General features: G+C 38.6%; 1 protein-coding gene across 2 annotated transcripts in view; it reads right to left on the bottom strand.

Annotated features, from left to right (window-relative positions):
• Positions 1–212: 212 nt before the first annotated feature.
• The window catches only part of ext1a (exostosin glycosyltransferase 1a), a 56,065-nt gene continuing 28,720 nt past the window's right edge, over positions 213–27,557 (bottom strand). Inside the window, exons 2-11 of one of the 2 annotated variants that reach the window (XM_026924253.3) lie at positions 14,768–14,861; positions 11,772–11,879; positions 9,162–9,281; positions 6,968–7,100; positions 5,470–5,588; positions 4,552–4,647; positions 4,059–4,148; positions 3,768–3,928; positions 3,161–3,332; positions 213–2,038 (exon numbers count right to left, since the gene is read on the bottom strand). In XM_026924253.3, coding sequence (XP_026780054.3) covers positions 1,853–2,038; positions 3,161–3,332; positions 3,768–3,928; positions 4,059–4,148; positions 4,552–4,647; positions 5,470–5,588; positions 6,968–7,100; positions 9,162–9,281; positions 11,772–11,879; positions 14,768–14,861 — 1,279 coding nt within the window. In that variant the 3' untranslated portion in view covers positions 213–1,852. Of the gene's footprint in view, positions 2,042–3,160; positions 3,333–3,767; positions 3,929–4,058; positions 4,149–4,551; positions 4,648–5,469; positions 5,589–6,967; positions 7,101–9,161; positions 9,282–11,771; positions 11,880–14,767; positions 14,862–27,557 lie in introns of both variants that reach the window. The other variant, XM_026924252.3, reaches the window with a different exon arrangement.

Consider the following 27,557-nt stretch of genomic DNA (forward strand, 5'->3'; position numbering starts at 1 on the left):
GCTCTTTCAGTCGTACTCTGTGCTTTGAACAATGCTAAGACTGGATTATCGTTTTTGCACAGAGATTTGTGATTAATTTCCTTTGACTACAATGACAGAAACAGATATTTCTGGCAGTTACCTATTTCTGGCAAATCCTGTACGGAAAAAGGAATGGCACTGTATTGACTTGGGAAGAACAACCAGTGTTGGTAATGACATATTTATTTAAAAAAAAAAAAAAAAAAAAAAAAATCTGCAAAACATGCCTCAGTTGGACTCGATTCCTGGTATGGATATAAAACCGTCCGGATGATCTGTCTGAAAAAATGCAGTGGAGAATGAGAAGTGATATGAAAGTTCAAGACTGATTTTCGTTATAATACTTTAGGGTACAATCATACAATCTTCACTGGAGGAATCGGTTTCTATACTGATTTTTCAGTGCTTCAGTGGAAGCGATTACGGAGACGATTTGGTATTACATACATATAGATATTACCTCTTCATTAACATTCACTTAGCTCAGACCATCTGGATCAAATGTGAAATAATGAGGCAAAGATAAATAACTTTACACACAGCTTTCTTGGATTTCTCACTCCCAATAAAACAATTAAAGGCCCTACCACAGATATAAGTTTCCTCTTTCTATTAGACTTCCTAAACTTGCCTTGAAAAATAAATGAACAAAAGAAAATCCCTTACCGTTAACATCTAATACCACAGTACACTTTGGACTGCGTCATATTTCTTCATGTTAAATTTTTCAAGATGTGCAAATTAATATTCTGATATGTGAAAAGAAATAGATCAATGGCAAGCATTGGCATTATTAAGCCTCTCCAAATAATAATAAAAAAAAACCAGATTATTAATCTTAAATATGAAATGAATGTCATAGTGTTTTAGTTCCAAAGGCTGTAAATCCAATCACACAGGCTCAGAAATTAGCGTGCAACATGTTTAGCTTCAAGAGCCTTGTTTAAGCTCAAAATTTAAAGAGCCGAGGTCATGATCTCTTACAACTAGAGAGAAAAGCTTATGATAACAGAAGATGTGAGAGTGAAAAACAAAACAAAACAAAAAAAAAAAAAAAACAGCAAAAAAAGAGAACTTTGGGCAGATACACAAGCAGCATGACCGAGGCGCTCTTTTTTTTTTTTTTTTTGCATTCAGTCGGGTCCTATTTGGACTCCCAAGCGCACCCCGAAAGGTCAGGCACTGTGACATTGTCGCATTTTTCAGTCCCTTGGCAGGACGAGCGATCCCACCAATTCCAAGGAACCGACCAGGACTGAAGGCTGATGAAACAAACATGCAGGTAAGAGCTTTAGAGTGCGTCCCATCACGCATTTTGATGAGACGGACAGAATTCTGGTGCAAAAGCCTTCGGGGTCCTGTTAACCATTTTCTGTTCAAGTCCAGGACTGTGCGTGGTTAAGTGTGTGTGTGTGTATGAGTGTGTCTCCCTGTCACATCCAAGGTCGCCATGGTCACGGTTAACCTTGGCAAAGCATTACAACATCAACATGGGGGGTGGAAGTCTGACACACTGATATGACCGTGTGTGTGTGTGTATGTGTGTGCGTTTGTGTGTGTGTTGTGCCAAGCTAGTCCAACTGCCAAAAAAATAACCCCTGCTGTAGTGTAAAACAAATGATGTGTATCAGACAAGCACAATGATATGTTGTACATTTTTTGACAGCAGGACTTCATTATGCACAACCCCTCCTCCTCCTCCACCATCCACCTCTTCCTGACCAGCTCGCTCCCTTGCTGAGGGTTCCACCTCCTCCCCCTTGTTCTCACCCTACATGGGGTGACACGAGGCTCCGCTGCTCCCTTTGGAAAGGGCTCTCGGGGATTTCGGTTAGAGTCTCTCGATGTCTCTGTATTTTTTGCGCAGTATGGACACCTGGTCCTTGAACAAAATGGGGTCCAGTCTCATCTGGGAGTGGACGAGGGGCATGCTGCCAAACCAGCTGGCAAATTTGTTCATGCAAGTCTGCCGCTGGGCGAAGTGGTCAGGGTCTGCCCAACGAGAGGCTCGCGACGTCTGCTGGGGGGAAAAAAAAAATAAAAGAAGAGTCACCTTGGTGAAAGTGCCACTTTTATAAAGCAAAACATGCATTTCCTACTCCATTTGGAGATCATGCTACATGTGTCTGGATTAATAGATGTAATAGTTCATGTATGAATAACAGATGAGTGGAAGTGGAGATGAGCTGTGGTCATTACTGAGGTCAGGTTTGGAAAGAGAACAAAAAAGTTTGACTTTGAAAGTGTTGAGTTCTCTGAATACAGAAGGGGGAAAATTTTCATTCACATGGGATTATTATTTAAAAAAAAAAAAAAATATATATATATATATATATATATATATATATATAGCAAGATATGGATGAATTTCTGTTAGCTTGTGGTAATGAAACTTGCATCGATGGACAATTTAGTCTATTCTTGACTGCAGAGTGTGAATCAACCTTTTAAACAAAGTAAGATCTAACACAACAATGGCAATTCACATGACATGGGACGCAAAAGACGAATCTGCTTCTGGTATTGGTTAATTTAGTTTCACACCAGGATGGATCATCTAGGTAAGGTTTCTATGGGTTCGCAAACTTTGGACTTCCAAAACAACTGGACAGGACCACAGCCTCGTCGATCAGTGAAAAATAATATGAGCGAACTATTAGGTAGCTGTCAACATAGACGTTTGCCTGGTTGTTTTCAGAAAGTCGCTTTGAGCAAAAAAAAACTAAATTAACTAGCTAACATTACCATTATGTTCCCTTTTAAATCATATAACATCAGAACTTCTGTAATCTGTAAACCTGTAAACTGTAATTGTAATAGCAAACCACTGCTTTATGTAAGTAAAGAAGAGCACACCTCATGTTGTGCTGTTACTGGAAAATAATCAATGACAAATGACATCAAGTTGAGCATTTTCCAATAACATCATCTTCTGAAGTGTTTTATTCCACAGCCATTTTTCAATTATTATAATTTTTGTGGATTAATGAATGAATGAAATTTAGTTCCTGTTATCATTTACGTTACAGCAGCTATAAACAGTCGTTTTCTCTTTTTTCTCTCTCAATTTGAATAAGACAAAAAATAATAAATAATAAATAAACTTGAAGTTACTGGTAATGGAGCTTAAATGTGGTACCTGTCCCATCATGGTCTCCTTGTACTGCTTCTTCTGCGTGACCTTGATGGGGGGCATCTTGGTGACAGCGGACACGAGAAAGTTCATGAGGATATCTTCACAGTTTGATAGCTGGTCAACCATGCTCTTCAAGCTGGCTGGCAGGTAATTTGTATACAAGTAATTATAATATCTAGATGGATAGGAAGGGAAAAAAAGACAGAAGAGTCATGTGAATCTTTTTTCATAAATATAAAGCTATGTACGTCAGAAGAAGGAAGTCTTTGTCACATATACAAGAAGAGTACAGTGAAATTTTTTTCTTCACATATCCTAGCTTGTTAGTGAGCTGTGGTCAGAGAGCAGGGTCAGCCATGATACAGCGTCCCTAGAGCAGGAACTTGCTCAAGGCCTACTGCAGTGGCAGTGCCAGGGCATCAACTCACGACCTTCTGATCAGTAGCCCAGAGGTTTTTGAACTATTGGACCACTACTACCCCCACACAGTACACTATTCTCAGAAGGCTCATGGTTATTTTATGGCTTGTACATTTTAATAACAAATGTCTTTTAAACAAAGGCAATGCTGAAATTATACTCTTTCCAATAATTTTCCTCAGTTTTGTACCTGTGGTAGAAAGCAGCTCCAGTCAGCACCATTGAATAGTCATTGGTCCACTTGGATGTATAGCCCCAGCGCTCCTTGTTGACGTCCCAGAAATGGCTCCTGGCTGGATATCCCACAATCCTCTCAGGGAAACTTTGCCAAACAGTGAAGGCAAAATCCACCTACGAGATAAAAAAATCTGAGCTCCGATCTGACCTCACCTTTCTTTGGTACTATTCATATCATGCTTGGAGAATCTGAGATAAAGCGTATCAGTGGTGTGATAAAGAGCTGTGATGTGGCGCCACCCACCTCAGTGGTGGAGAGCACGGTGTCCTCGTCCAGACTCAGCACGGCATCTGTTACGATGTTGCTGTAGGGCAGGAAACGGCTGCTCATCACCTGGAGACATCAGCAAATCACACAATCTCAAACAATGACTGTAAAGACTTTCCCAATACCTTCTCACGGTACGTGCCTACTTGAAAGTCTGCTGCCCCGCATCATGGTCATTACAGTGGAAAGTTCTGGTAAATCCATGTGGCGCATGACGGTTGTGGCAAAGTAGTATCTGCCACAGTGCATGCAGCCGATCTGATAAGGGTTAGTGTATGGCACACTGACTCTGAATGTGAAACAGGTGTGGTACAACTACCCGTATTACCTAGCAAACATTACTGTGCCTAGGTTAAATGAATGTTGAAAATCTAGCAATGTTAAGCAAAGGCAGGTGAAGAGGCGACACACAGCAATAATCTTAGGTGTCTCTGAAAATCTACATTGTACTGCAGGGTATTCCTCTTACCTTACTCTCCCCCTCAATCACAACGATGGGCTGAGAGGTCGCAGGCCAGCGGTGCTTTGCAGGAAGAGGCTTGTCACAGTTCCACAGGATGATAATCTAACAAATGGAAAAGTGGAGATGATATGAGGGCCCTAGTGTGGTGTATACGACTTTAAGGGATCTTAAACTGAAAGGCTACATTAGTGTGAAGTTAGGTGTTGTATCTCCTCCTGTATGCTTAAGTGAACTATCATAGGGTTTGATGATTCATTATCACCGAACCGTGATCACACTTTTGTTTACACTGCGAAGTGACTCGGACCAGAGCGAGACTATATGGCCAAAAGTATGTGGACACCTGACCATCACACCCATATGTGGTTCTTCCCCAAACTGATGCCACAGAGTTGGAAGCACGCAGTTGTCTAGAATGTCTTTGTACGCTGGAGCATTACAGTTTCCCTTCACTGGATCTAAGAGGCCCAAACTTGTTCCAGTATGACAATGCCCCTGTGCACAAAGCGAGCTCCATGAAGACATGGATTGTCAAGGTTGGAGTGGAAGAACCTCAGTGTCCTGCACAGAGCCCTGACCTCAACCCCACTGAACACCTTTGCGATGAACTGGAACACCGACTGCACCCCAGACTCTCCTCACCAACATCAGCGCCTGATCTCACTAATGCTCTTGTGGCTGAATGAGCAGATACCCAGAGCCATGCTCCAAAATCTAGTGGAAAGTCTTCCCAGAAGAGTGGAGGTTATTAAAACAGCAAAGGGGGAATAAATCTGGAATGGGATGTTCAAAAAGAACATGTGGGTATGATGATCATGTGTCCACAAACTTTTGGCCATAAAGTGTATATTTTATTGGAACGGTTTATTTTTTATTTCATCCGACATTTTTCTCCATTCTGTCATTTATTAAATCCCTCCATACCTGTGCACAGTACTGTGATTTAGCCACAGACGCTAGCAGCTTCAGGATGGGCTGCGACTGCGAGACCAGCGGTGTTACAGCGTGGATCACTGCTGTGAACCTCTGATGTGGTTTGATACCTGCAGACAAAGGCATGAATCCGATCAGCTCTCAAAACCTTCCAGAACAAGGAATTCGTTTTGATATCTTTGATATCTAGGTGCAACTTTTCTGGAATCCAATCACACCAGTTGTCCGTGACTCATGTTTAAAGTTCGATTCATCCGGTTGCAATTGTGAGAAAGGAGGAAATGGAAAATTCAAGACAGCTGATAAATCCCATGACTACAAAATTACAGGTCTTTCTTTTAAAACATGACGGTGCTGCCAGACTAACAACTATTTTATCTAAATATTGTGCAAGTTAATTAGACACCACACACACACACACACACACACACACACACACACACACACACACACACACACACACAGTAATACTGGTAAAGTAATTACATGGGGTTAGGACCAGGCAGCATCCTTTAAAAGAAACTCGTTATTTGTGGCAAAGTTTAATTGGTCCTTTGGGAGAAGTGAATAACTAATTTAGAAATCATTACTTGCAACACCAGCAATTAGCAACAAGCATGAAAAAACTAAAGAAAAATATGCTTGAACATTGTTAGCTAATGTCCTGCAGTCAGATTCAGAAATATTGGCACCCCTTAAGAGAATGGGCATAATGAAGTGCCACAATAATTATTTCTTTCCTATTCTAACAACTGGAAGAACTATTTCTCTTAAGATGTAATGCTTATAAGAATACATCTGTTAAAAAATAGAAACATGTTAATTAATTATTTTGTAATTTTTTCCCCATTCAAACTGGAAAAATACTTCTCTTTCCCCAAAACACATCATTCTTATATATAAGAACATTTTTGTTAAATAACCGACACAATATTTAAAAAAATATATTATTGACTTTAAAGTTTTTTGTGTCAAAATTGTTGACAATAATTTTTAATCATCACGTTGCCCAAAAACACATCAATCTTATAAGATTATACAAAAAATAATAGAAACACAATAATTAATTTCTTAAATTAATACAGACACAATTTTTAATTTTTGAAATTTCTGTGCCAAAATTATTGACAATATTTTTAAATGATTACTGACAATATTTTTTCCACTAACACACATCATTCTTATAAGAAAAAAAAATTTAGTAGAAATTTTTTTCCCCCTAGACAACATAACTGGCACCCTCAAAATAAGTATTAAAAAAAAATGTATTACTTGATCACCGATGGAGGATAAATAAAAGCTAGAAAGCACCATGAAGTGTGATTCATGCACAACAATAAATAGCCCACGCTAACGTTCCATTATTAGCAGCATTAGCACTTTTTCAAGGACCGCTCCTGTAAAGCAGCGTTCGGGGAGAAAAAAAAAAAAAAACACTCAGTATGTGTGTGTGTGTGTGTGTGTGTGTGTGTGTGTGTGGGCGACTCACCGAGTGGGGCGAAGTAGAAAGGGAAGTGTCCCAGGTAGGAGGAGTACTGCGGCAGGGTGAAGAGACCGCCAGGCAGGTTGTTCCACATCACGCTGCTGCGGCTCAGGTGTTGCAACACGCGGTCATGGATGATCTAAGATAGAGAGATAGCAATGAACAACGGTCAAGAACAAATCACTCACCACTGTTAACATTGCTGGAACAAAAGCTAATGGGAACTAATATTCACCATGTATGTATTGGGTATGTATTTAAGTGTAGGAGCTTCTGTATCACAGAAAAGCAGAAATGAGCGGGCAATGAATGATTGTCTACACCTGTGTATGGTTTACAGTAGCATACTTATGCGCTTCTTTTCTTTCTCAGCAGGTTTTTAGACATCAGCGAAAGACGGAGATGACTTTGAGCTGAGCTGGAGCTTGAACTTGAGCCGGACACTGCAGCTGATTATGTTTATTTTGGTCTTTATTAATTAATTATTTATTTTTTTGTATATGTGCACTTGAGTGCACTCTCTCCATCCTCTGCCTCCTAATCCAGTTACCACCGACAAGGGGTATCACAAAGAACAGCAATTTTTGATGATGATTCTTGAGAAAGAAAACAGAATATGGAATCATTTTTGTTTTAGAATTGAGATCATGATACGCACTCACAATTCTTGGAGCAATTTTACAAGGAACACTTTGTATATTTATTAAATTCTTACAATACTGTTGTATAGTTTCTCCATATTTGTGAATGGCTTGTCTCCATTTTGAATGACTGTTTTACAGCACATATGTACTGCAGACAAAATCCTGAGCAAAAATAACTTCTGTTTAATCTAAAACTTTAATCATATATGTAGGAGTGCAGTGTGTCCTTTTTAAATGAAAATGAAAGCAGCGATATTAACGGCTGATTAAATAATTAGTCATTGTTTCTGTTCTACTGCAGAGAATGACTCAAACAACTTGTGGGAGAAAACTGGTTTCGAGAAACTCGCTCTATGTGTAATGTATCACCGGTTTTAAGCAAGACGGAGCGTGCCACCATGACTCACTCACCCATTCATTTATTTCATACGTTTAGTCATCGTTCGTTCTGAGTGCCTGAAACTTCTTCACCTGTAATAAAATCACTGTACTATACTTCCTCTCGAGTATTAAAATAATATTATATCCGGTGTTCAATAAATAATTTAATTAACTGTTAATAATATTCACAATATACTATTTTTCTGCAAGGCAATGTAGTCTTTTAACAGTAAGCTTTGGTTGCTAAGCAACATAAAAGACAAAGATTAAGGTATTCCATAGACAGAGCAATGGCTCAAGTGTAATGTTTTTTAGTGGTTTAAAACATGGTGCATTAACACAGAATTGAATTATTGCGATGTGGTCAGAGGTGTGTGTATATTGAGGATTTTGCAACAGAGCTCAGCCAATCAGAGAATTGGAGAACCAAAACTATGTTTTAAAACCAACATTCTATGCACCTGGAATTGGCTTTTGAAAAGAAATGTATTTTTTAAACTGGAAATCTTTACATATAATTTGTGATCATATTTTGTACATAAAATAGTTGTAATACTTGTGAAACATTTCTGAAATTGGAAATAGAATGGTCAGGATCGCGGTTGAGCCAGAGGCTATCCCAGGAACACCTTTGGCGTGAGGCAGGAATACACCCTGGACACTGGATTGTCACACACACTTACTCACTTCACAGCTAGGGGCAATTTAGAGTAACCAATCCACCTCCTGACATGTTTTTGGGAGGGGAGAGGAAACCGGAGAACCTGAAGGAAACCGAGTAAATGTCTCGATCTGTTTGCACAGTGTGCACCTGTGTCTCCTCAGACTCCTGTTCCATTTCTCGGCTATAAATCCCTGCGCGACGGCCAGCCCTGGGTGTCTCTTACCCAGCAGGCCCCTGGACACTTCCTCCAGAGAAGTGCATGAAACCAGAGCTCCTTCAGGAATAGCTCAACTCAGTGATTAATCGAGCACACAACAGCGAGTACGCCACGTCTCAGGCTGAGTCGAGTGGGAAGAAGCAGAGGAGCCTATCGTCTGTTTGTTACAGACCTGTATGGAGCCATTACTACTCGAGGAACATTAAAATTTAATGAGGGCATGTCTTAACTGCAGTGAAGGATGTTCATCGATCATGAGGGCTAACTCTAGAGGGGAAGAGGGTGTTACTGTACCTCTAGTGTAGTGAGTACGATCTTCTCTACGGAGGAAAAGTACGCCTCCCAGAGAAACTGTGTCTGCTGCCGGAGGGAAAGGATCTTATCCTGGTGGATGGAGCGGATGGTGGAGGGAATCTGCAGCAAAAATAAGCATGACTGGTTTAAAAATAAAAAGATGCATACTGTATGGAGGAACAAGAACTTCTCATGGTTTATTATAAATAGACATTGTTTCCTCTAGGCTTGTTGAGTCGTAGGGTGAATTTTTTTTCCCATTCTGCTTCTCTATTTGGCAAATTACCATTTGTAGCTCTAATAGTAAGATCTATAGTCTATGTGATGTTTCACTACAATAAATGATTTGTTTTAAGAAATAAGACAATATTAAAAATGCATAAACCCTTTGAACTGTAAAGCATATTACTCAGGAGCTACTATAAATTATTTAGCATTAAGTGAGCTTGCTACATCGGGACCTGAAAAACGACTTCTGGGAAATTAATGGGTTAATATTTACAGAAGATACATAATTATCAAAATGGAGTCTCTTTGGGTCAAAAGGCACAAAAAATTATTACATAATCATAAATAATGTCAACTTGAACCTAAGTAGACCACTGAAAGTATGATACAGATTCATTTGAATCATCTACAGTTAACATTTTAAAGTTCGGGAACAAAAAACTACTGATTGTCGCAACAGAAAAGGAGATCACGAGTTCAAATCCGGATGACGCCACACTCTAATGGAGAAAAAAAAAGATTAATAAGAAATACAAATTCAAGGAAAGGAGAATAATGTGGTTGTTTGTGTGAATTAAGTTTTTTTTTTTTTTTTTTTTTTTTTTTTTTAAATACAAAACCATCCAAACCCTAAACTTCATACGTTTTTTTTAAAACAAATTTGCAAGTGTGAAACCATGTTTAAAACAACAACAACAACAAAAAAAAGAGTCTATAAGTTTTAGTAATTTACTTTTTCCCTTTTAAAAACTAGACTGCATTCAAGCATGGACATTTCTGTAAACCTTTGATGCACTGTTTTTAATTTGTAATTGAATTAGACCTTAACACAACATTTTCATGTAATAATCATTGTTTTAATTACCTATAACCCATTTTGATTGGTTGATGATTTTAAGTGTTTTAAGTGTAGAGAAATTTTGCATAAAGAAATCTGAATGTATTGAGAAATCTGTGCATGCCCACATTTTTCTGTTTTCTTAATGGAAGTCAGCGTGACAGCTAAAAGAAGTGTGCTCTCATTAAACAACTTGATATTTGTCTTTACTTTAGCTTTTTTTTTTTTTATGTTGACAGCGAAATAATTCGGTTATATAAGGCTGATGGATTCAGAATGGACTCACAGCTGACAGTTTTGAAGATGTGATCGCTGCTATAACACACCAGTCACCAGGCAATTACAGAAATGTATTCAGCTGTAATGGCACTGGGACAGCGAGTGCAGTCAGAGGCGTATTAAATGCGCAAACGTGCAACTCGGCTCAGACAGAACCTGTCACTCTTCTAACCCCGCTGTTTCCTTTGGCCCTAAGCTGCACACAGGAGACTCAGGTTTGGTTCCAGCATTTCAATTGCGCTGCGGCTTGTTCGGAAAATCCTCTCCAGGGCTTTTAGCTAGCAGTGGTATCAGTGGGTGAAAATATTCCATGGCATGACAATTAGACAGCAAAGCAAGTAAGGAAAGCAGAGAGAACTGTTTTAGGTAAGGAAAGAGGAAAGTAACAGGTTTAAATGAGCACTTATTTCAAAGCAATACACAAGCTTAAAATATGTATTGGATAAACTCAAGGATGCTGCGATACTCCAAAAACTGAATGGCTCTTTGTAATGGGGACGGATATACTGACCGGAAATAAATGTGCCTCAAAAATGAACATAAATAAGCCCCGACACAATGTCTAACACAGTGTCACGACAGAGTTCTTTCCCTTTTCCTCATAATAAAATCAGACTTTTTCCAAACTCACTGTTAAACCTTCTCGACCTCAAAATCTTTAAGTAAGGAATAAAGTACACCTCGCTGCAGAACAAAAAGTCCATGGGGTGGAGTCTTACCTGATCTAGCTCCTCCTACCTGGGCGGAGTCAAGCCAAAAGTCCAGGAGGTGGAGACAACTCGATGTGTTTCAGGCTGGGTAAGTGTGCTGTTCTGTGTTGTATAGCGTTGTGGGGGTTAAGGGAGGAGTTGGATCAGGTCCAGCTCCACCCCCTGGACTTTTGGTTCTGCAGCTAGGCCCATGTTGATTGTTATAGAAAAACAACAGAGGTACTGTGACCACCAATGGATTCATTTCCAATAACAACGTGTCCTAAACCACGTTTTATTCACCAATCTGTCAGCAAAATTTTTTTATTGATTAAAATATGACACATCATACTTTGTATCCGTTCATAGTCATGTTTGATGTTTTGGAACATCAGGAAACAAGGTAGCTTCTGTTAGGCGTTCTGAAGATGTCAGAAAACGTAAAGATACAACTTCACCGCTGACGGTTTCAAAGCGCTGACACTCCTTAATACTAAATACGTATCTCCTCACAGGAAACTTCACCGTATCAATCGTGTAAACACACTGTGGAAGTTGCTGGTGTGATGCACGTACCTGTAAAAGCAGCCTCTCATCGCCGATGACGGCAGCCGTGTTCCAGTCAATGACCTCGGAGAAAGGGAGCTCCCAGCCATTACTGAGCACGACAGGAACACAGGCGGCCTACACACACACACACACACACACACACACACACGTGTTGCAGTACATTACATCTATAATTGTTTGTATGATATACTCATCACACAAAATACAGTTACTACTCTAGGAAGGGAGCATTTCTGAATTTGTGCCATTGGGCAAGTTACTTTGGACAAAACAAAAGTGAGCATCGAGGATTGAAAGTTTGAAAAACACAGCTCGGTTTGAGATGATGGCAAAAAGCACTGTTCTGTCTCTCAACCGCTGTGTTTCAATCATAGCGGAGAGAAATGGAGCTGAGATAAAGATCAGTGGTGGCACAGAGGGGGGAGTGAGAAACAGTGAGACAGAGAGACAGGAAACCCAGCAGGACATCGGTGTGTTAAAGCTCTTGCCTCCGGCTATAGCGAGAATAACAGTGTGATCATCCAGCAGCTGACACCTTCTGTAAATGTGCTCGTACAGAGGTAGAGCGTAAAATAACAATACGGCACGTGGTGTTGTCCATGCAGCAGTGTCGCACAAGAAACACCGGGGTTTCATTTCGACAAAACGCTTCCTGATGGATCGCAACTGCGAGGTTAAAATGGCAGCCGAAGCAGATGCCGATGCTGACTCATGTCTACACGAGACTAAAGCTGATAACCAGTAATACACTTCAGGGTGTGTTGTTATGGGAAAATAATCACCTATTACTATTTCAATAACAGGGTGACGAAGAGAAGTTACAGGTTACCACCCCAAAGATGATAATTTTCCAATAACACCAAGTCCTAAAGTGTTTTATTCTTTTTATACCACAGCAATTTCCCAAAAATTAAGATTTTATTTATCAAAGAATGACACGTCACACATTTTTTATCTACTTATAGTTATATTTAAATGCTGTGGAACATCCACAAAACAAGTTAGGTCCGGTTATCAAATACGACATAGCAGTTATAAACAGTCATTCCCTCACCAGTCTCTCTTTTCTCTCCCTTTTGAAATTAAAAATCCGCTGCTCAGTAACACGACAGCTACATTTTTTTTGTCTTATTAACATAAAGAGAGAGGCTCGTGATGGAACGAATGTTTACAGCTTCTATAACATAAGTGATAACCGAAGCGAACTTGTTCACACGTTAAATGTAACAATAAATGAATAAACATTCACTTGATGTTCTTTAATTAATATGAAACAGCAAACTTCTGTAGTATAAGAGGAATAAAACTTCACGACACGCTGTTAATGAAAAATAATCAACTTCGTGGTGGTAACAGTGGCGTGAGCTGCATCGCACTACCCTGTTGTTGATTATTTTCCTTTAACAGCACACCTTGAAGTGTTTTATTTCTTACACAAATCTTCACTGTGTAGCTAAATGCTGTAATAACACAGAGGCGGCCATTTTGAACAACCTGAATGATGAGGCATCACTTCACGCTTTAGGCCCCGCCTCTCAAAGTTTGAAAATGAAATGTAGTACAAATTTGAAAGTGATGTAGATGATACACTAGTCTGCCTTAAAACTTTGTAAACAATTTTCACAAAATGATTTTTAAAAAATGAAATTATGTCGTTTCTCTATCTTTTCTGATGCAGAAAGCAGGCAGATGGGTGTGTGTTTGACATTTAGGGTGAAACAGACTTGCGTTACTTGGTAGCATTAGCCATTTGGTGTCTATTTGGGGAAAAAATGCACACTATGCCAGACTATTCCATTAACTGTGAAAGACATGCAGGACAAAACTGCTGCTCTGTCCATTAAAATGCGTTAACATGCTTCCACCGATCATTTAAAAAAAAAAAAAAAAAAAAAAACACAATATTGTGATGATATAAAAAGCTGTAATAAAAGGTTAGGAAATGATTACAATTTATCATTCCAATTACATCCTGAAATGACTATCTTCAGTTATTGCATCCTTTTCTTTCTTTCTTTTCTTTTTTTTTTTTAAACTGACTAGTTCCAGCTGTGTGTAATTGGAGTGTACTGTGGATTGGCAATAACAAAAATGGAGTCACGGCGTGTTGTACGAAGGTGTCATTTATGGCGTCCCGCAATGGCAGCAATAACTGCAAATGGGCCGCTCTGAAACGATCCCCTATATGCATGTACTAAACCGTCCTCGACGTGGAATAACAAGAGGCAATGTTTAACAAGGTTTGTGCTTTGGTTTTATGTGTGTGTGTGCACGTGTGTGTCCGTGTCCTGCCGCTAATCTGTTAAGCAGGATGCCAGTGTGTGATTGGCTGCTGCTCCCTCGCCCTAATCCCTTCAGCGTCATTAACCAGATCTGCTGAAATACACACTGTTACAGTCACAGTGCGCTAACACTGCTGCATTCGCTCACTTACACATGCAAAGCTTTCAAATAACGAAAAAAATGCACCAGTGCACATACTCTACGCATAACACATGGATGTGTGTGACTAGAAAATCAGATTAGCATGGAGGATGACTGTAACATCTTACACTCGCACTGTATCGCATCGTAATACACGCAAATGAGTCCCAGAAAATGATTTTGTATCCATACAAAAAAATATGTGATTTATTTCACACATTTGCTAATTTGTTTTTTAAAATCAGGAAGTCGAATAACAGTGAAGGAGGCGTGGCCTCTGTTCCTGTCAATCCCAGTGAAAGAGGTGTGGCCTCTAAGCCTATCAGATTCAGGCCTGGCCTTTCTGCGTCTGAAAACATCACCAAATAAATTCAGTGAAATGAAATAACATCAAAAAATACAAAACATTACAAATTACAATAAAAAATGTTTAAAAAATAAAAATAAACCTGGACGAAATGACTGTCCTCTGCTGAGACAGTGGGTGATCTTGGAAGTTTTGTAAATGACGTATTCCATATAACGCATTTTTCCCTATAAAACAATCATGAACTGAGCTGAGACAAAACGAACTTCACCTGTAAAGCCTCGAGGAAGCGGAAGGAGCCCAGACGGCGTCCTCTAGGCACCAGACAAAACGTGGAGTTGTGCAACATTTCTTTGTAGTCATACCTAGAAAGAAAAAAGAAGACGTGTTTATTGATTCTCCGGAAACTCTTATCCAAAAGAACTACAATAGAGGCAGAATACAAGCCAAGCTGTTAAACAACCAGCACGGAGAAACAAGTGCTCCGAGTTTCCACCATTCAATTCAAAAACAAGTGCAGACCGGTAACGATTACCATCAGCGTGCATTAAAAAGCCAGCAACTATCTCTAGATGGTGAGATTCTCACTAAGCAACTCATTTTTCTTTTTCATTCATAGAGGTGCTACAGAAATACAGTGAAAGCTTCAATTATAAGTCATTCATGGTGGGTTTTATACTCGGATATTTCTTTTAGCATCCATGTAGTAAGCTTTAGCATGCAGTTACGGAAGGAAGAAAACATCTGGTGGCATGCTGTTATAGGAAAATAATCAACGACGGGCGGGGAGGGTGGGGTGATGCAGCGGAGTCACTGTTACAACCCTGAAGTTAATTTCTTAGAACAGAAATTACAGAAATTGTCGTACTTTTATCCATTTTCACGAACATGATTATTTTTCAATCGCACAAGCACTGTTATTCTTTTTGAGGGCTTGAACACGAGTATCTGTTGACTGCACAATCACGATTATTAGTCAAGGATCTGAACAGAATTATTAGTTGAAAGCATAAACACAATTATCTTTCCAAGGGCTTAAACATAAGAAACTGTGGAGGGTGTCAACACAATTATTTGTTTGTTGAGAACACAAACTATATATATATATATATATATATATATATATATATATATATATATATATATATATATATATATATATTTTTTTTTGAGGGATTAAACACGACGGTGCGAACATGTTTATTAGTCGAGAAAGTGAACACGATTATTTGTAGAAAGCATAAACACGATCATTTTCCTGAGGGCCACACACACGATTAATTTGTTGAGGGTGTAAACACGATTATTTCTTCGAGAGCTTAAACACGAGTATCTGTTGAGGGAGCGAACATGATTAATACACAGTCACAGACACAAACACCGTTATTTGTCGAGGACGCAAAAAACATTATATATACATTATATATTATTATGACAATGGGAGTAAACAGGATTATTTGTCAAGGGTGCACACACCATCATCAAACATAAAATCACCGCTGTTCAAGTGTTCATATTTCTTCAAGTACATGCTTATTTACTTGCTTATAATTAGCTTGTCATACTTTTTAGTTTTAATTATGATAGTTTTATGCTTTTTATCCCAAGTATTTAGAACTGGTGCTAGCTACTGAATTTATGATTTGTCCACGTCCGGAATACAGAATAATCTATATCTATATCCTACACTCTTATTAAAAACTATGGCAATCCTATAACAATACGGTGCACTGAACTATCCTTTACACTCTCAGACACACATTTACTGCCCCGTCGCCCTCATTGACTCTAACAGTCAGGAGTTGGCTTCGCTCACTGATCTAAACTGATAACAGGGGAACAGCAGAACAACTGTGTTTCCGCTGTCTTGCACTCAGAAATCCTTTCAGTCAGTTCCACTGGGTGCTGTGTGAACCCGGTGCTCCGACGCGAGGTCACGTGCGGCCACAGGCATTAGAGCGGATTTTATTAGGAGCTACTGTACGAAATAAAGTATGCATGTAAAACTAGGTGTAATAAACGAAAGCGCAGAGTGTTTGGAGTGTTTTAAAGTGCAGTAACACCTACACACGAACCGAGACGCTACACACAGACGTGACCTCGACAACCCTGGGCCGTTCATTTATTTCGAGGAGGAAAAAAAAAAAAAATTTTGAGCGGCTCTGTCAGCACTTGGCTTGAGAGGCTTTTTGGAATTCCTAATTGAACATTCCTTCACTGTTCCAATGCTGAGGCCTGTCTGTCTAGGTTCCTCCACCTCCTCCACCTCCTCCTCTCAGGCTTTTTCCTCATCTCCGTCTCACCATCTCTAATCAAGAAGAAATGAAGGGAAACATTCCTACCCCTGTCCTAAAGATGAGCTGATTTCAATATCATGAGAAATCACATTACAATAAATCTTCTATCGTGTGCTTTGGGTATCATACTTTTACGTTGAGCAGGTGAGAAGGTGTTAAATCCTTTTTTTTTTTTTTAAAAAAAAAAAACACTGTCATATGCAGCATTTCAGAAAATATCAAGTATCGCTATTGTATGTGTAATATTGCTATATGGCGTTGACGGAGGTATTAGCATGGAAGGTGAAGCTTTGGAAGCTGATCCGTTTGAGCAGAGTGTACAGATGAGGAAGTGAAAGAGCTGGACAGACTAAAAGACTGAAGTGCCATTGCATCACTCTCTTTAAGCAGAGATGAATCAAGGGCTAAATCCCACTGCAGGTAGTTGAAAGGCATTTTGGGTAATGTAGCAAAATGTCAATGGCAACATGTCAATGAATGAAAAAAAAAAGTCAACAAGTCATTCGTATGGGTCTGTTGTTCATATTCTCACTGGCTTTTTGGTGCTTCTTGTTTGTTCAAATTCAAACTAAGCAAAATCTTACAATCATTGGGATTTTTTTGGCCCCACTCGCCCACCCGTACGTGTTCCTCCTCATCAGTGAGGATCGGTGTTGAAGGAGCCGCAGGGTTTGCTGGCAGCGCTGCACACACACCGAGCTTTCTCACATGCAGCACTGAAAGCTGCCTTCATCAGACGCGCAGGTCAAGTTGCACCGAGTCTCTGAGAAAAGCTAATGCATCACAACTCGGCACCTCTGCAAGTCTGTGCACACACACACACACACACACACACACACACACAGCAGGTAATGGTGTGCAGCTGACACTTCCACTTCCACCTCATGTTACATCGTAGGCCGACTTGAAGAAATGCTGAAAACTACACAAAGAATGTTCTAGATCGTGGTACTTCCTGGTTTCGAGTACATATTACATCACTTTATGGCTGACAATACAGATTTTAAGGAGCCCAAATTCATGAACATGAACTCAAACTAATTTAAAGTTTGCTGTTTGGCAGTTCGTGAGAAGGTCTAGGAAGTCTTTCAAGATCTCACGGCTGGATCTGATTTCTAATCTAGACGTGATAAGATTATAAATCAATTCTTTTTTTTTTGTGTGCAGGTTTTTTTTAAAAATGATTTCTACAGTCTACATCATGAATTTTATAGTATAACTTTCTGCTCATACAATACAATATTAATCCTATATATATATATATATATATATATATATATATATATAAATCCTGAAATGTTGACAGCTTTTTTGGAAATACATTATTTTTTGTAGTGAATGAAAAGGATTAATATTGTATTGTATGAGCAGAAAGTTATACTATAAAATTCATGATGTAGACTGTAGAAATCATTTTTTAAAAAAACCTGCACACACAAAAAAAAAGAATTGATTTATAATCTTATCACGTCTAGATTAGAAATCAGATCCAGCCGTGAGATCTTGAAAGACTTCCTAGATCTTCTCACGAACTGCCAAACAGCAAACTTTAAATTAGTTTGAGTTCATGTTCATGAATTTGGGCTCCTTAAAATCTGTATTGTCAGCCATAAAGTGATGTAATATGTACTTACATAATTACATAGTTATATAATTATGCTATATATATATATATATATATATATATATATATATATATATATATATATATATAGCATAATTATATAACTATGTAATTATGTAAGTAATAAATAAGGATTATAAGTAAGTAATCATATATGTAAGTAAGTAATGTAAGTAAATTAAGTAAATAAATAAGTAACTAAGTATGTTTCAACATAACAGGCAAGTAAACAATTAAGTAATTTAATATGTAGGTCAGTAATTAAGTATGTAAGTAAATAGGTTAAGTAAATAAGTCATTAAAAACCTAAGTAACTTCATATGTAAGTAAGTAATTAAGTAAGTTTGTAAGTGAGTAAGTAGGTAAATGGATAAATAACTAAGTATGTACATAAGCAGGTAAATGAAGTAGCAGCTAAATATACATGTAAGTAATTAATTAAGGCAATTAATAAATAAATAACTAAGTAAGTATGTAAATAAGCAGGTAAACAAGTAAGTAGCTAAGTATATATGCAAGTAAGTTTGTTTTTACTATTTGAGCCCTTTCTCCCTTTCTAGCTTCCTGAACAGCTTTTAAATATTTTTCAAATACAGCTTTCCTTCATTCATCTCTTATTCATAATTTGGCTTATTTTTTATTATTACAGATATCCTACAGCCAATGATCATTTTTCTCCATCCATTACATGCGTAACGGAAAGTTTGGACACCCCGTTTAGACAAGCTGACACACCAGCATTTGTACCACAGCTGAAATCATTTACAGTCGTATCCCATAATCCCTCTTTCATGACTGGTGAGAGGAAAAACCTTTCTAAACTCTCATGTATCCGTTCTACTGAGCCTTTTCAATAACTCGAGTGAACTTTCTATACTATGGCTGTACAGAAAGAAAGCTTCGGTTTGATATCCACAAGGGATGTAGTCGTGGAAACGTTATTCAATTAAACTGAATGCTAATAGTTTATGAACAAGGACTTTATATGGAAAGTGCTACCTGAACACTTCTGCTAAACCCTACTTTGCGTTGATGTCGTATGAACTTATCCCTCTTGCGTATAATTAGAATGCACATGTTCGGCTGCTGTGTTTATACGTTGGCATTGTTGCCGTAGTAACCATCAGACTGGCATAAATCAGATTATAGGAGATGAAGGCTCACTTGGCAACAACCGCTTCTCACACACACACACACACACACACACACACACACACACACTATTTGCAATGACCATGTAATTAGAACAAGAAAAAAAGAAACCACACCAGCACTAAAGACAGACACACACTCGCTCTGTAGAACCACCCACCGCCATGTCAACAAATATAAACCTGACAAAACACACACCAGAAGGATGACATTTCAATTATCATGCCACAGCCACTGCGACACATTCATACACTAATTACATGGTGTATAACTGCAGGTCAATGGCAGATTTAAAGCCCACATGACACGAGGGCTGTGTGGGAGAAATCGCCAGGATGATTGATTTCCGACACACAATAACAACGATTCCATGAGCTGTGTGTGACATTCGAACCATTTCCAACAATCCCACTGACGTGCGTACAGATCTATAGATTTGAAATGGTGGGACAAACAGAATATTCAATGTGTTCGAACGCTAGAATGGGTTAGAAAGGGATACTCTGGTGAAAAATGACATTTCCACTTTGAGCAAATGGAACCCATCAGCCACGACATGTTTGTCATGTGACATTCACTTCTTTATTTTTATTGGACATCTCTCTCATCTTTATCTTCTTGCTTCAAACAACCTCACTAAGTTAACAATGTTGTAGTATAGCCTTCTGAAGTAAGGATTAACACGCTTGAGATTGTGCTGTTTTAAGAAAATAATCAACAACAGGGTGGTGTGATGGAGCGAAGTTACTATTAGCACTGAAATTATACCACAACACTTTACCAATGCTTGCATTCTTTTTAATAACAAAAAAGTAACGTTATGTTTTATCCAATTCTGGCAACTTTCAACATTGTGAAACAAGTTTTTGTTTACGAAAAATTCAGCTTGTCACGTTACTGAGAAACTGTAAAAAGTGTAAACTCCTCTGGCCTGAAAACGTTTCTGTCCTGGAGAGTGTACTAACACTGGAGACTCCTTCCATAAACTAAGTATTTTCTTATAACGGGACATCTCGAAGTGTTTTCTTCCTCTTACACCACAGCACTTTGCTGACGATTACTTTCCTCTGTCCTGAAAACTTACAAAAAAACTGGAGACTCCTTCCATGAGTATTTTCTTAGAACAGCGCATCTCAAAATGACTACACTACACCACTTTGCTGACGATTACACTTTTTATTAATTAAAGAATGTCATTTTATACTTTTTATCCATTTACAGGTACACTTAATGTTATCACTTACACAACAGAAGTTAGAAACAGTATAACAGTCATTCCCTCATCGCACACTCTTTTTTTTCTGTCTCAAAGTTAGTAATAAAAAGAAATTACAAAAAAGAAACAGCTTGCCAGTAGCATACTACTGAGAAGAGGAGAGGGGAAAACCTGCATAGTGTAAACTCCTGTTGTGAAGACTTTCCCAAGGTGGAAAACTTACAAAGTGCTGACACTGGAGACATAAATGTTAAATAAATGTGTTCTTACAGAAAACTTTTACACGTTTTCCTTTGTTAAATAACACCATTTTTGTTTAAATTATGTGGCACATGTATCATACAAGTCTCTGTGTATGAGTTGTTACTACAGAAGTGATAACATATTAGAACAATTGAATTAGTATTGTATAAACTTGTGATTTGCTTTGCAGCTGCTCTGCTGTAAGAGTTGTCCTAATGTCCTAAACCACATCACTGAGTCTGTGGCATCACTGAAGAACTGGCAGAAATTTCCAGAAAGCTTTTGGGTGAGACAGGCTTACATTACGCATTAGCAACAGTTCTTCTGTAGCTTTATTGCGAAACTTGTGAAAGAAGCACATTTTAAACATCAAAACAATAAAGTCTTAATATATACATTTTTATTTATCGCTTTCAAGTTTCAGACATCTTCGTCTGTGTAATGTCTCACATTTTATTCGCTTAATGTATCATCAATTTTTAAATGGAAAACTTTACAGATTGCATGGCTGGAAATAAAATTAGGCTCGAATGAGGAAAAACAATCTGTTTTAAATTGCTCAGCTCCAATTTAAGGAACGAAAACTGCTCCCAAATCACTCAGTAACCACTTCTAAACCACTTCTGCGCTGGCATTAGGGAGACAGAGATGCTTTAAATTTGATCGCAGAAAGCTTTCTGCTTTCATTTCCATTTATTCTCCCGGCAGACGCTTTACGAGCGAGGCACGAGGCTGAGCACAGAGCAGAATACTGTAATGATGTCAGTCTCAGACCTGGCAGGCGCAGTGATGAGCTGATGAGTCGGAGGGAGGGGAAAAAAAAAAAAAAAAAAAAAAAAAGCTAAACTGATCAGAGTGACCGAGACTGAGAACAAGATGAGAAGCCTTTAAGCAGTTCTCTTCCTCTAGAAAACATTGATAGACACAAGCAGCTCATATAAATTAAAGACTCAGAGGAGAGAGAAAGAGAGAGAGAGAGAGAGACAGGGAGAGAAAGAGAGCGAGAGAGAGAAATAGAGACAGAATGAGAGACAGAGCAAGACAGAGAGACAGACACAGAAAGAGACAGAGACAGACACACAGACAGAAAGAAAGGAAGACAAAGACACACAAAGAGAGAACGAGAGGGACACAGAGCGAGACGCACAGACTGAGACAGGGAGAAATAAAAAAGTAAAAAAAAAAAAAAAGAGAGATAGAGACATGGAGAAAAAGAGACGGATATACTGAGTCAGAGAGAGAGAGAGAGAGAGAGAGAGACAGACAGAGAGAGAGACAGAGAGAGACAGACAGAGAGAGAGACAGAGAGAGACAGAGAGAGAGAGAGAGACAGAGAGACAGTCACAGATTGCCTCTCCATCTCTGTCTCTCTCTTTCTCCATCTCGCTCTCTCGCTCTCTCTCCCCCTTTCCATCTCTCTCCCTCTAAATATAAAGTATCTCAGCTGGAATCCACTTCACCCATATCCCATAATGCCTCTTTTCTGAACGAGAGAGAGAGAGCGAGAGGGGAAAAAAATCCTTTTCAAACCCTCACACGTCCATTACACTGAGCTTTTTCAATAAGCTGAGTGAACACAGGAGGTCAGAGGACTTTTCCCTACCCGAGTGTGTGACATTCATACATTACCATTACACAATACTAAGGCTGCGACTACTCACACTCCTGACTACAAACCCTGATGAACAAAACGCGCCTAAATGAATAAATCTACATTTAAATACAATGAATGTCAATTGAAACGAGCACAGAGATGGACGATACGACAAAAACATCACGATACGTGAAGACATTTCTACAATACACGATATGCATCATGATATGTATGGTTCACAAATAGCAGCTTTCAGTCAGAGCTTGTAAATATTAGAAAACAAAAACAATAAACATTATAAAAATATATCACAATACACTTTTCTGAGATATTGCAAGTATCATGAAATAATTTATCACAATGTCGATAAAAAATCCTCATATTGTCCAGCCCCACTAAAGAGATACAAAAATAAATAAATAAATAAATACTGCAGTAGCCCTGATGTGCCAGAAAAGGATATTATGACACAATTTAACGTGATATCGATATTATATCATAATATTACCCAGCCCAAGATATATGTTAGTGTGTTTAGAAGAAAAATGATTTAAGGGATGTTCAGATAGCACTATTGCATACTTGTTGAAAAACTACACAAACACCTAGAAACTAGGACGAGATAAATTATCTTCAAGATATCTCTCTCTCTCTCTCTCTCCCTCTCTCTCTCTCTCTCTCTCTCTCTCCCCAGCTCTCTCTCCTGCAGCGTAAAACCCCAACTGTGGGTCAAAACAGTTCAAGGGTGAACCAAGGTAATTAATTATCTACTGTGTTGGTCAGTAATTACTACACTCTGGTCCAAAATTCTGAGTCCTCCAAGTATTCTTCTGTAAAATTAGATTCCAAACAGCATTTATCATTCTTAATAAGACAATTCTGACATTAAACTCAAACTAATTACATTTTAGGAAATGAGAATATCACTAAATTTAAAATCTTACTTTCTTCAATTTTATTTTATAACTGTTAACACAGAAACATACACTAAGCAATTTAACAATCAGTCGTTATTTAGTCCATATATAGCACTTTATGATGTGAAACGTCTTCAAAACAAGCTGACTTATGTTATAGCGGCTATAAACAGTCGTTCCCTCACCAGCCTCTCTCTTTTTTTCTCTCTTTAAGTTGATAAGACAAAACAGCACAGCTTGTCATGTTACCAAGAAATTAGAAAGCATAGCCTCCTCTGTCCCGAAGACTTTCCTGTGGTGGAAAACCTACCTCTGACTGTTACGAAGCACCGACACTGGAGACTCCTTCCATAATTAACAAACAAACGTCACCTCACAGAAAGCTTTACAATATCAAAAATGATGCATCTTTCTTTGTTAAATAACACTTTTTAAAAAATCTATTTATGAGTAGACACAAAGCATCGGGAGTAAAGTAGTTATATTTTGTAGGTGGTGGGTGAAAACAGCTACATCAGCAGCCTATTGAACAGAAAGTCAAGACACATAATCTGCTTATCCCAGGCACTTGGGCTAGTAACTTCTCCACCCCTGAGCATGTATAATGGAGAAAATAGAAAATCTTGTGTCAGCTTATTGATAACTGATGAAAAAAAAAATGCTTTAGGTGGGTGACCAAGATTTTTTCTGCACCAATTCACTGGAAACTCCACGCTGAGAAACTGTGGGTGATGACAAAGCTCCAAAATAAAGAGTCTTCAAGGCCAAAAACCAGCACATGGGATCATTCAGCTTGGAAAGCCAAAGCTGAAGACTTTCACATGTAAATGTAAGCTGTTTGTTAACTGTTAAATATAAACGCAAAATCATTAAAAATGTTAATGCATAGGAGCCCACTGTATTTATTTTGCTTTGACAATGCACCTAGACACTAAATCTTGCTCTAAAATAACAACAGATTGTCACACTGTGGTGGCAAGAAGCAATTAAAAACTAATATACACATCAGATGAGTGTCTCGAAGAGGAAACCCTCTAATGCTAGACAGGATCTTGTACCAAGATAAACAGTAAAAATTCTCAGAACTGTCTTGAAACCATAAACCTTGAAGACCACAACCTGCACACCATGAGCTTCGCAAAATGCTGATGCTTACAGTTTAGCTGCTATTTAGAAACCACTTGTAACCAAAGCCTGATATCAGAAGCCACAAGTTGTTGTGATGAATCCAAAATGGAGCGCTTGCATCAAGCGGAGGGAAGCAAAAAAAAAAAATTTTCAAAAGACTAGCGAGTGTGGATGGCAACTTCATCCGAAAACTGGCACTGAATGCAAACTCAAGATGCACTCTACTGCACTCGACTTTTCATTACACCAGAAACGGTCGGTTTCCAGTTTGATGACAGCGTGTTGCTCGTGGATGTTTCTTCTAAGTATATCGCATGTTGGTCTTGTGGTTGTACAGCTGTTGAGGACTAGCACTTTCTAGCTGTGGTGTTTATTCATGGTTTCAACTATTCTACAACCACAGCACACTTGTTTCTGAGCCGGTGGTGGCCCTGATTAATCTGAGATCTCAGAGAAATAAAGCTAATTCACTTGTGCAGTCTAAGGTCGTTTTCAAACTTGCATTTCTTTTGCAAATGTGAAAGCTTTTTTCAAAGCCGGGAACAGTCAAGAGAATCCATCCTTGGTTTTCTTGAAAAATATGGTCTTGAAGCTCACTTGAAACCAACCGTGATGCGGTCCGCATCAGCTGTGGAAGCAATAGGCTCATGTGCTGTGTAACACGATTGGTTTAACTTTTTCAAGTTTGGTGATGGTGGTGAAAGACTTGTCGTGGTCACTGGAGGAGACAGCATGTCTTATCAGATTTCATGGGACTGAAGCACTGTACTTATCTTACTTTTGTTGCGCAAGTGTTTGCACTAAAAGCATAGCAAAAACTGCACGCTTCACGAGAGCCACCATGACTAAAACTCTTTGTGAAGGAAAACTCCACCTCGTTTGCAGGTATTTCTGCACTATGACATGCTGGGCATCCAAAAAAGCCCTGTGTGGATTCGATTATTCAGGCCAAGGGTGGAAACAAGTAGTAGGCTAGGTAGCTATGCATTAGCCAAACGCTAACACTGAAACCCTGGCAACCATCAATAACCAGTAACATATGCTCTGATATCAGCATTATATCGAGAAAAAAAAAACTGGAAACAGAGCATCCTTACTTCTATCACTCTGTGCTTTTTTAATAGCTCTACACTGGATTGTAGACAAACAGCTGCAAAAGAACAAATGTAAATCCAAGCCAAAGCTGCTGATGTATTCAAACAGGCCTCCATTTTCCCATTAGTTGCTTCGACTTCTTTAAAACAATACATGTGGTTTTGTCTGCCTCATAAACCCTCTTTGAAAAGCGATACACTGCAAGAGCACCATTTTGTCACTTTCATCCTCAGTTTACCCATAATGCAGAGTACATTTTGTTTTTCCTCAGCTGTTAAAAAAAAAACAGCTGTTTGAGACGTGGCAGTGAAGGGGTAATATGGAGAGAGCTGCAGGCTCTGAGATCTCTTAATTAAAAGCCATGGGAGTGAGCCAAGTGGAGGAGAGAGAGGGCTGAGAGGTCATGACCCCTGCAGAGGGTGATCCACAGCACACCCAGCAGGGGCATGCTGGGTCACTGGGACAGCCTGAGGAACTCACTGGCCATGCTGGGCCAGGAACAGAGGCCAGAAAATAAAAATGGCTCTGCTACAGAACACTGCAGTGTAGCAGTTTCAGTTTGGGATCTTCACACACACACAGACACACTTCTGAACAATTGTGTTACAGGCACAGGAACTAAAACAAGAAAACTGTGATAGTAAATCTACAATCTAAAAAAAAGGCAGAAATGTTGAACTGGAAGAATAGCTGAATATATAGATATAGAGTTGCTGGAAAAAGTAATCCACTCGTGTTCAGCACAAGTTGAAATTTTGTGAAAGTTTACTGTGCAGTCCACGCTAAGTGTAATTACAGTGTAATAATAGGTGTACAGAATCTTTTAGCTGAGGTAAATGTTGATATTCTTGATTATTTTGTCTGGGTTCCACTGTCTCTGTTCCCTTATAGTGCTCATTAAAAAAAAAAAAAAAAAAAAAAAGGTTTGATTAGCAATCAATGCTAAGTTTAATTACAGAGTATTTGTAGATACAAAGCCACTCTTATCAGTGATTTACCAGCCTTAATGATTGTGTGGTTAAAACTGCCTCTGTACCCTTACACTGCCCACATAATAAAATAAATAAATAAATAAAATACATGGATGTTTGGTTAGCCTTCAATGCTAATTGTAATTACAGTGTAATTGTAGCTACACAGCCACTTTCCTTAGTGATTGACCATCACATCTGAGGTAAATGTTGAGCTTCTTAACGATTGTGTGGTTCCCACTGTCTCCGTACCCTTACACTGCCCCCATTAAAAAAAAAATCTAAAAATACATGGATGTTTCGTTAGCCTTCAATGCTAACTGTAATTACAGCGTAACTGTAGTAACACAGACACTTTTCTTAGTGACTTACCATCACATCTGAGGTAAATGTTGAAAATTTTAATTATTGTGTCTGGTTTCCATGGTCTTTTTCTCTTCACATTACTCGCATTTAAGGAAAAAACATGCAAGTGCTTCATGTAGGTTTGGTTAGCATTCAATGCTAAGTATTATAATGCAATTGTCTTTTCTTAGTGATTTACCATCACCTCTGATGGAAATGCTGATATTCTTCATTGTTTTGTTCGATTTTCAATGTCTCTGTGCCTTTAATTTCCCATACTAAAGGAAAACACACACATACACGGGCCACAGGGAGGTTTGGTTAGCATTCATGGCTAAGCGTAATTGAAGTCTAACTGTAACTATGCACAGACTTTTCTTAGTCCTTTACCCTCACATCTGAGGTAAATTCCAGTCATTCTGCCTTTATATTGATTGTATTAAAGATTTAATGGTAGCATTCTAGCTAGCTAAATCGTC

Source organism: Pangasianodon hypophthalmus, chromosome 22 (genome assembly GCF_027358585.1).
Source record: "Pangasianodon hypophthalmus isolate fPanHyp1 chromosome 22, fPanHyp1.pri, whole genome shotgun sequence".
Classification (NCBI taxonomy): domain Eukaryota; kingdom Metazoa; phylum Chordata; class Actinopteri; order Siluriformes; family Pangasiidae; genus Pangasianodon; species Pangasianodon hypophthalmus.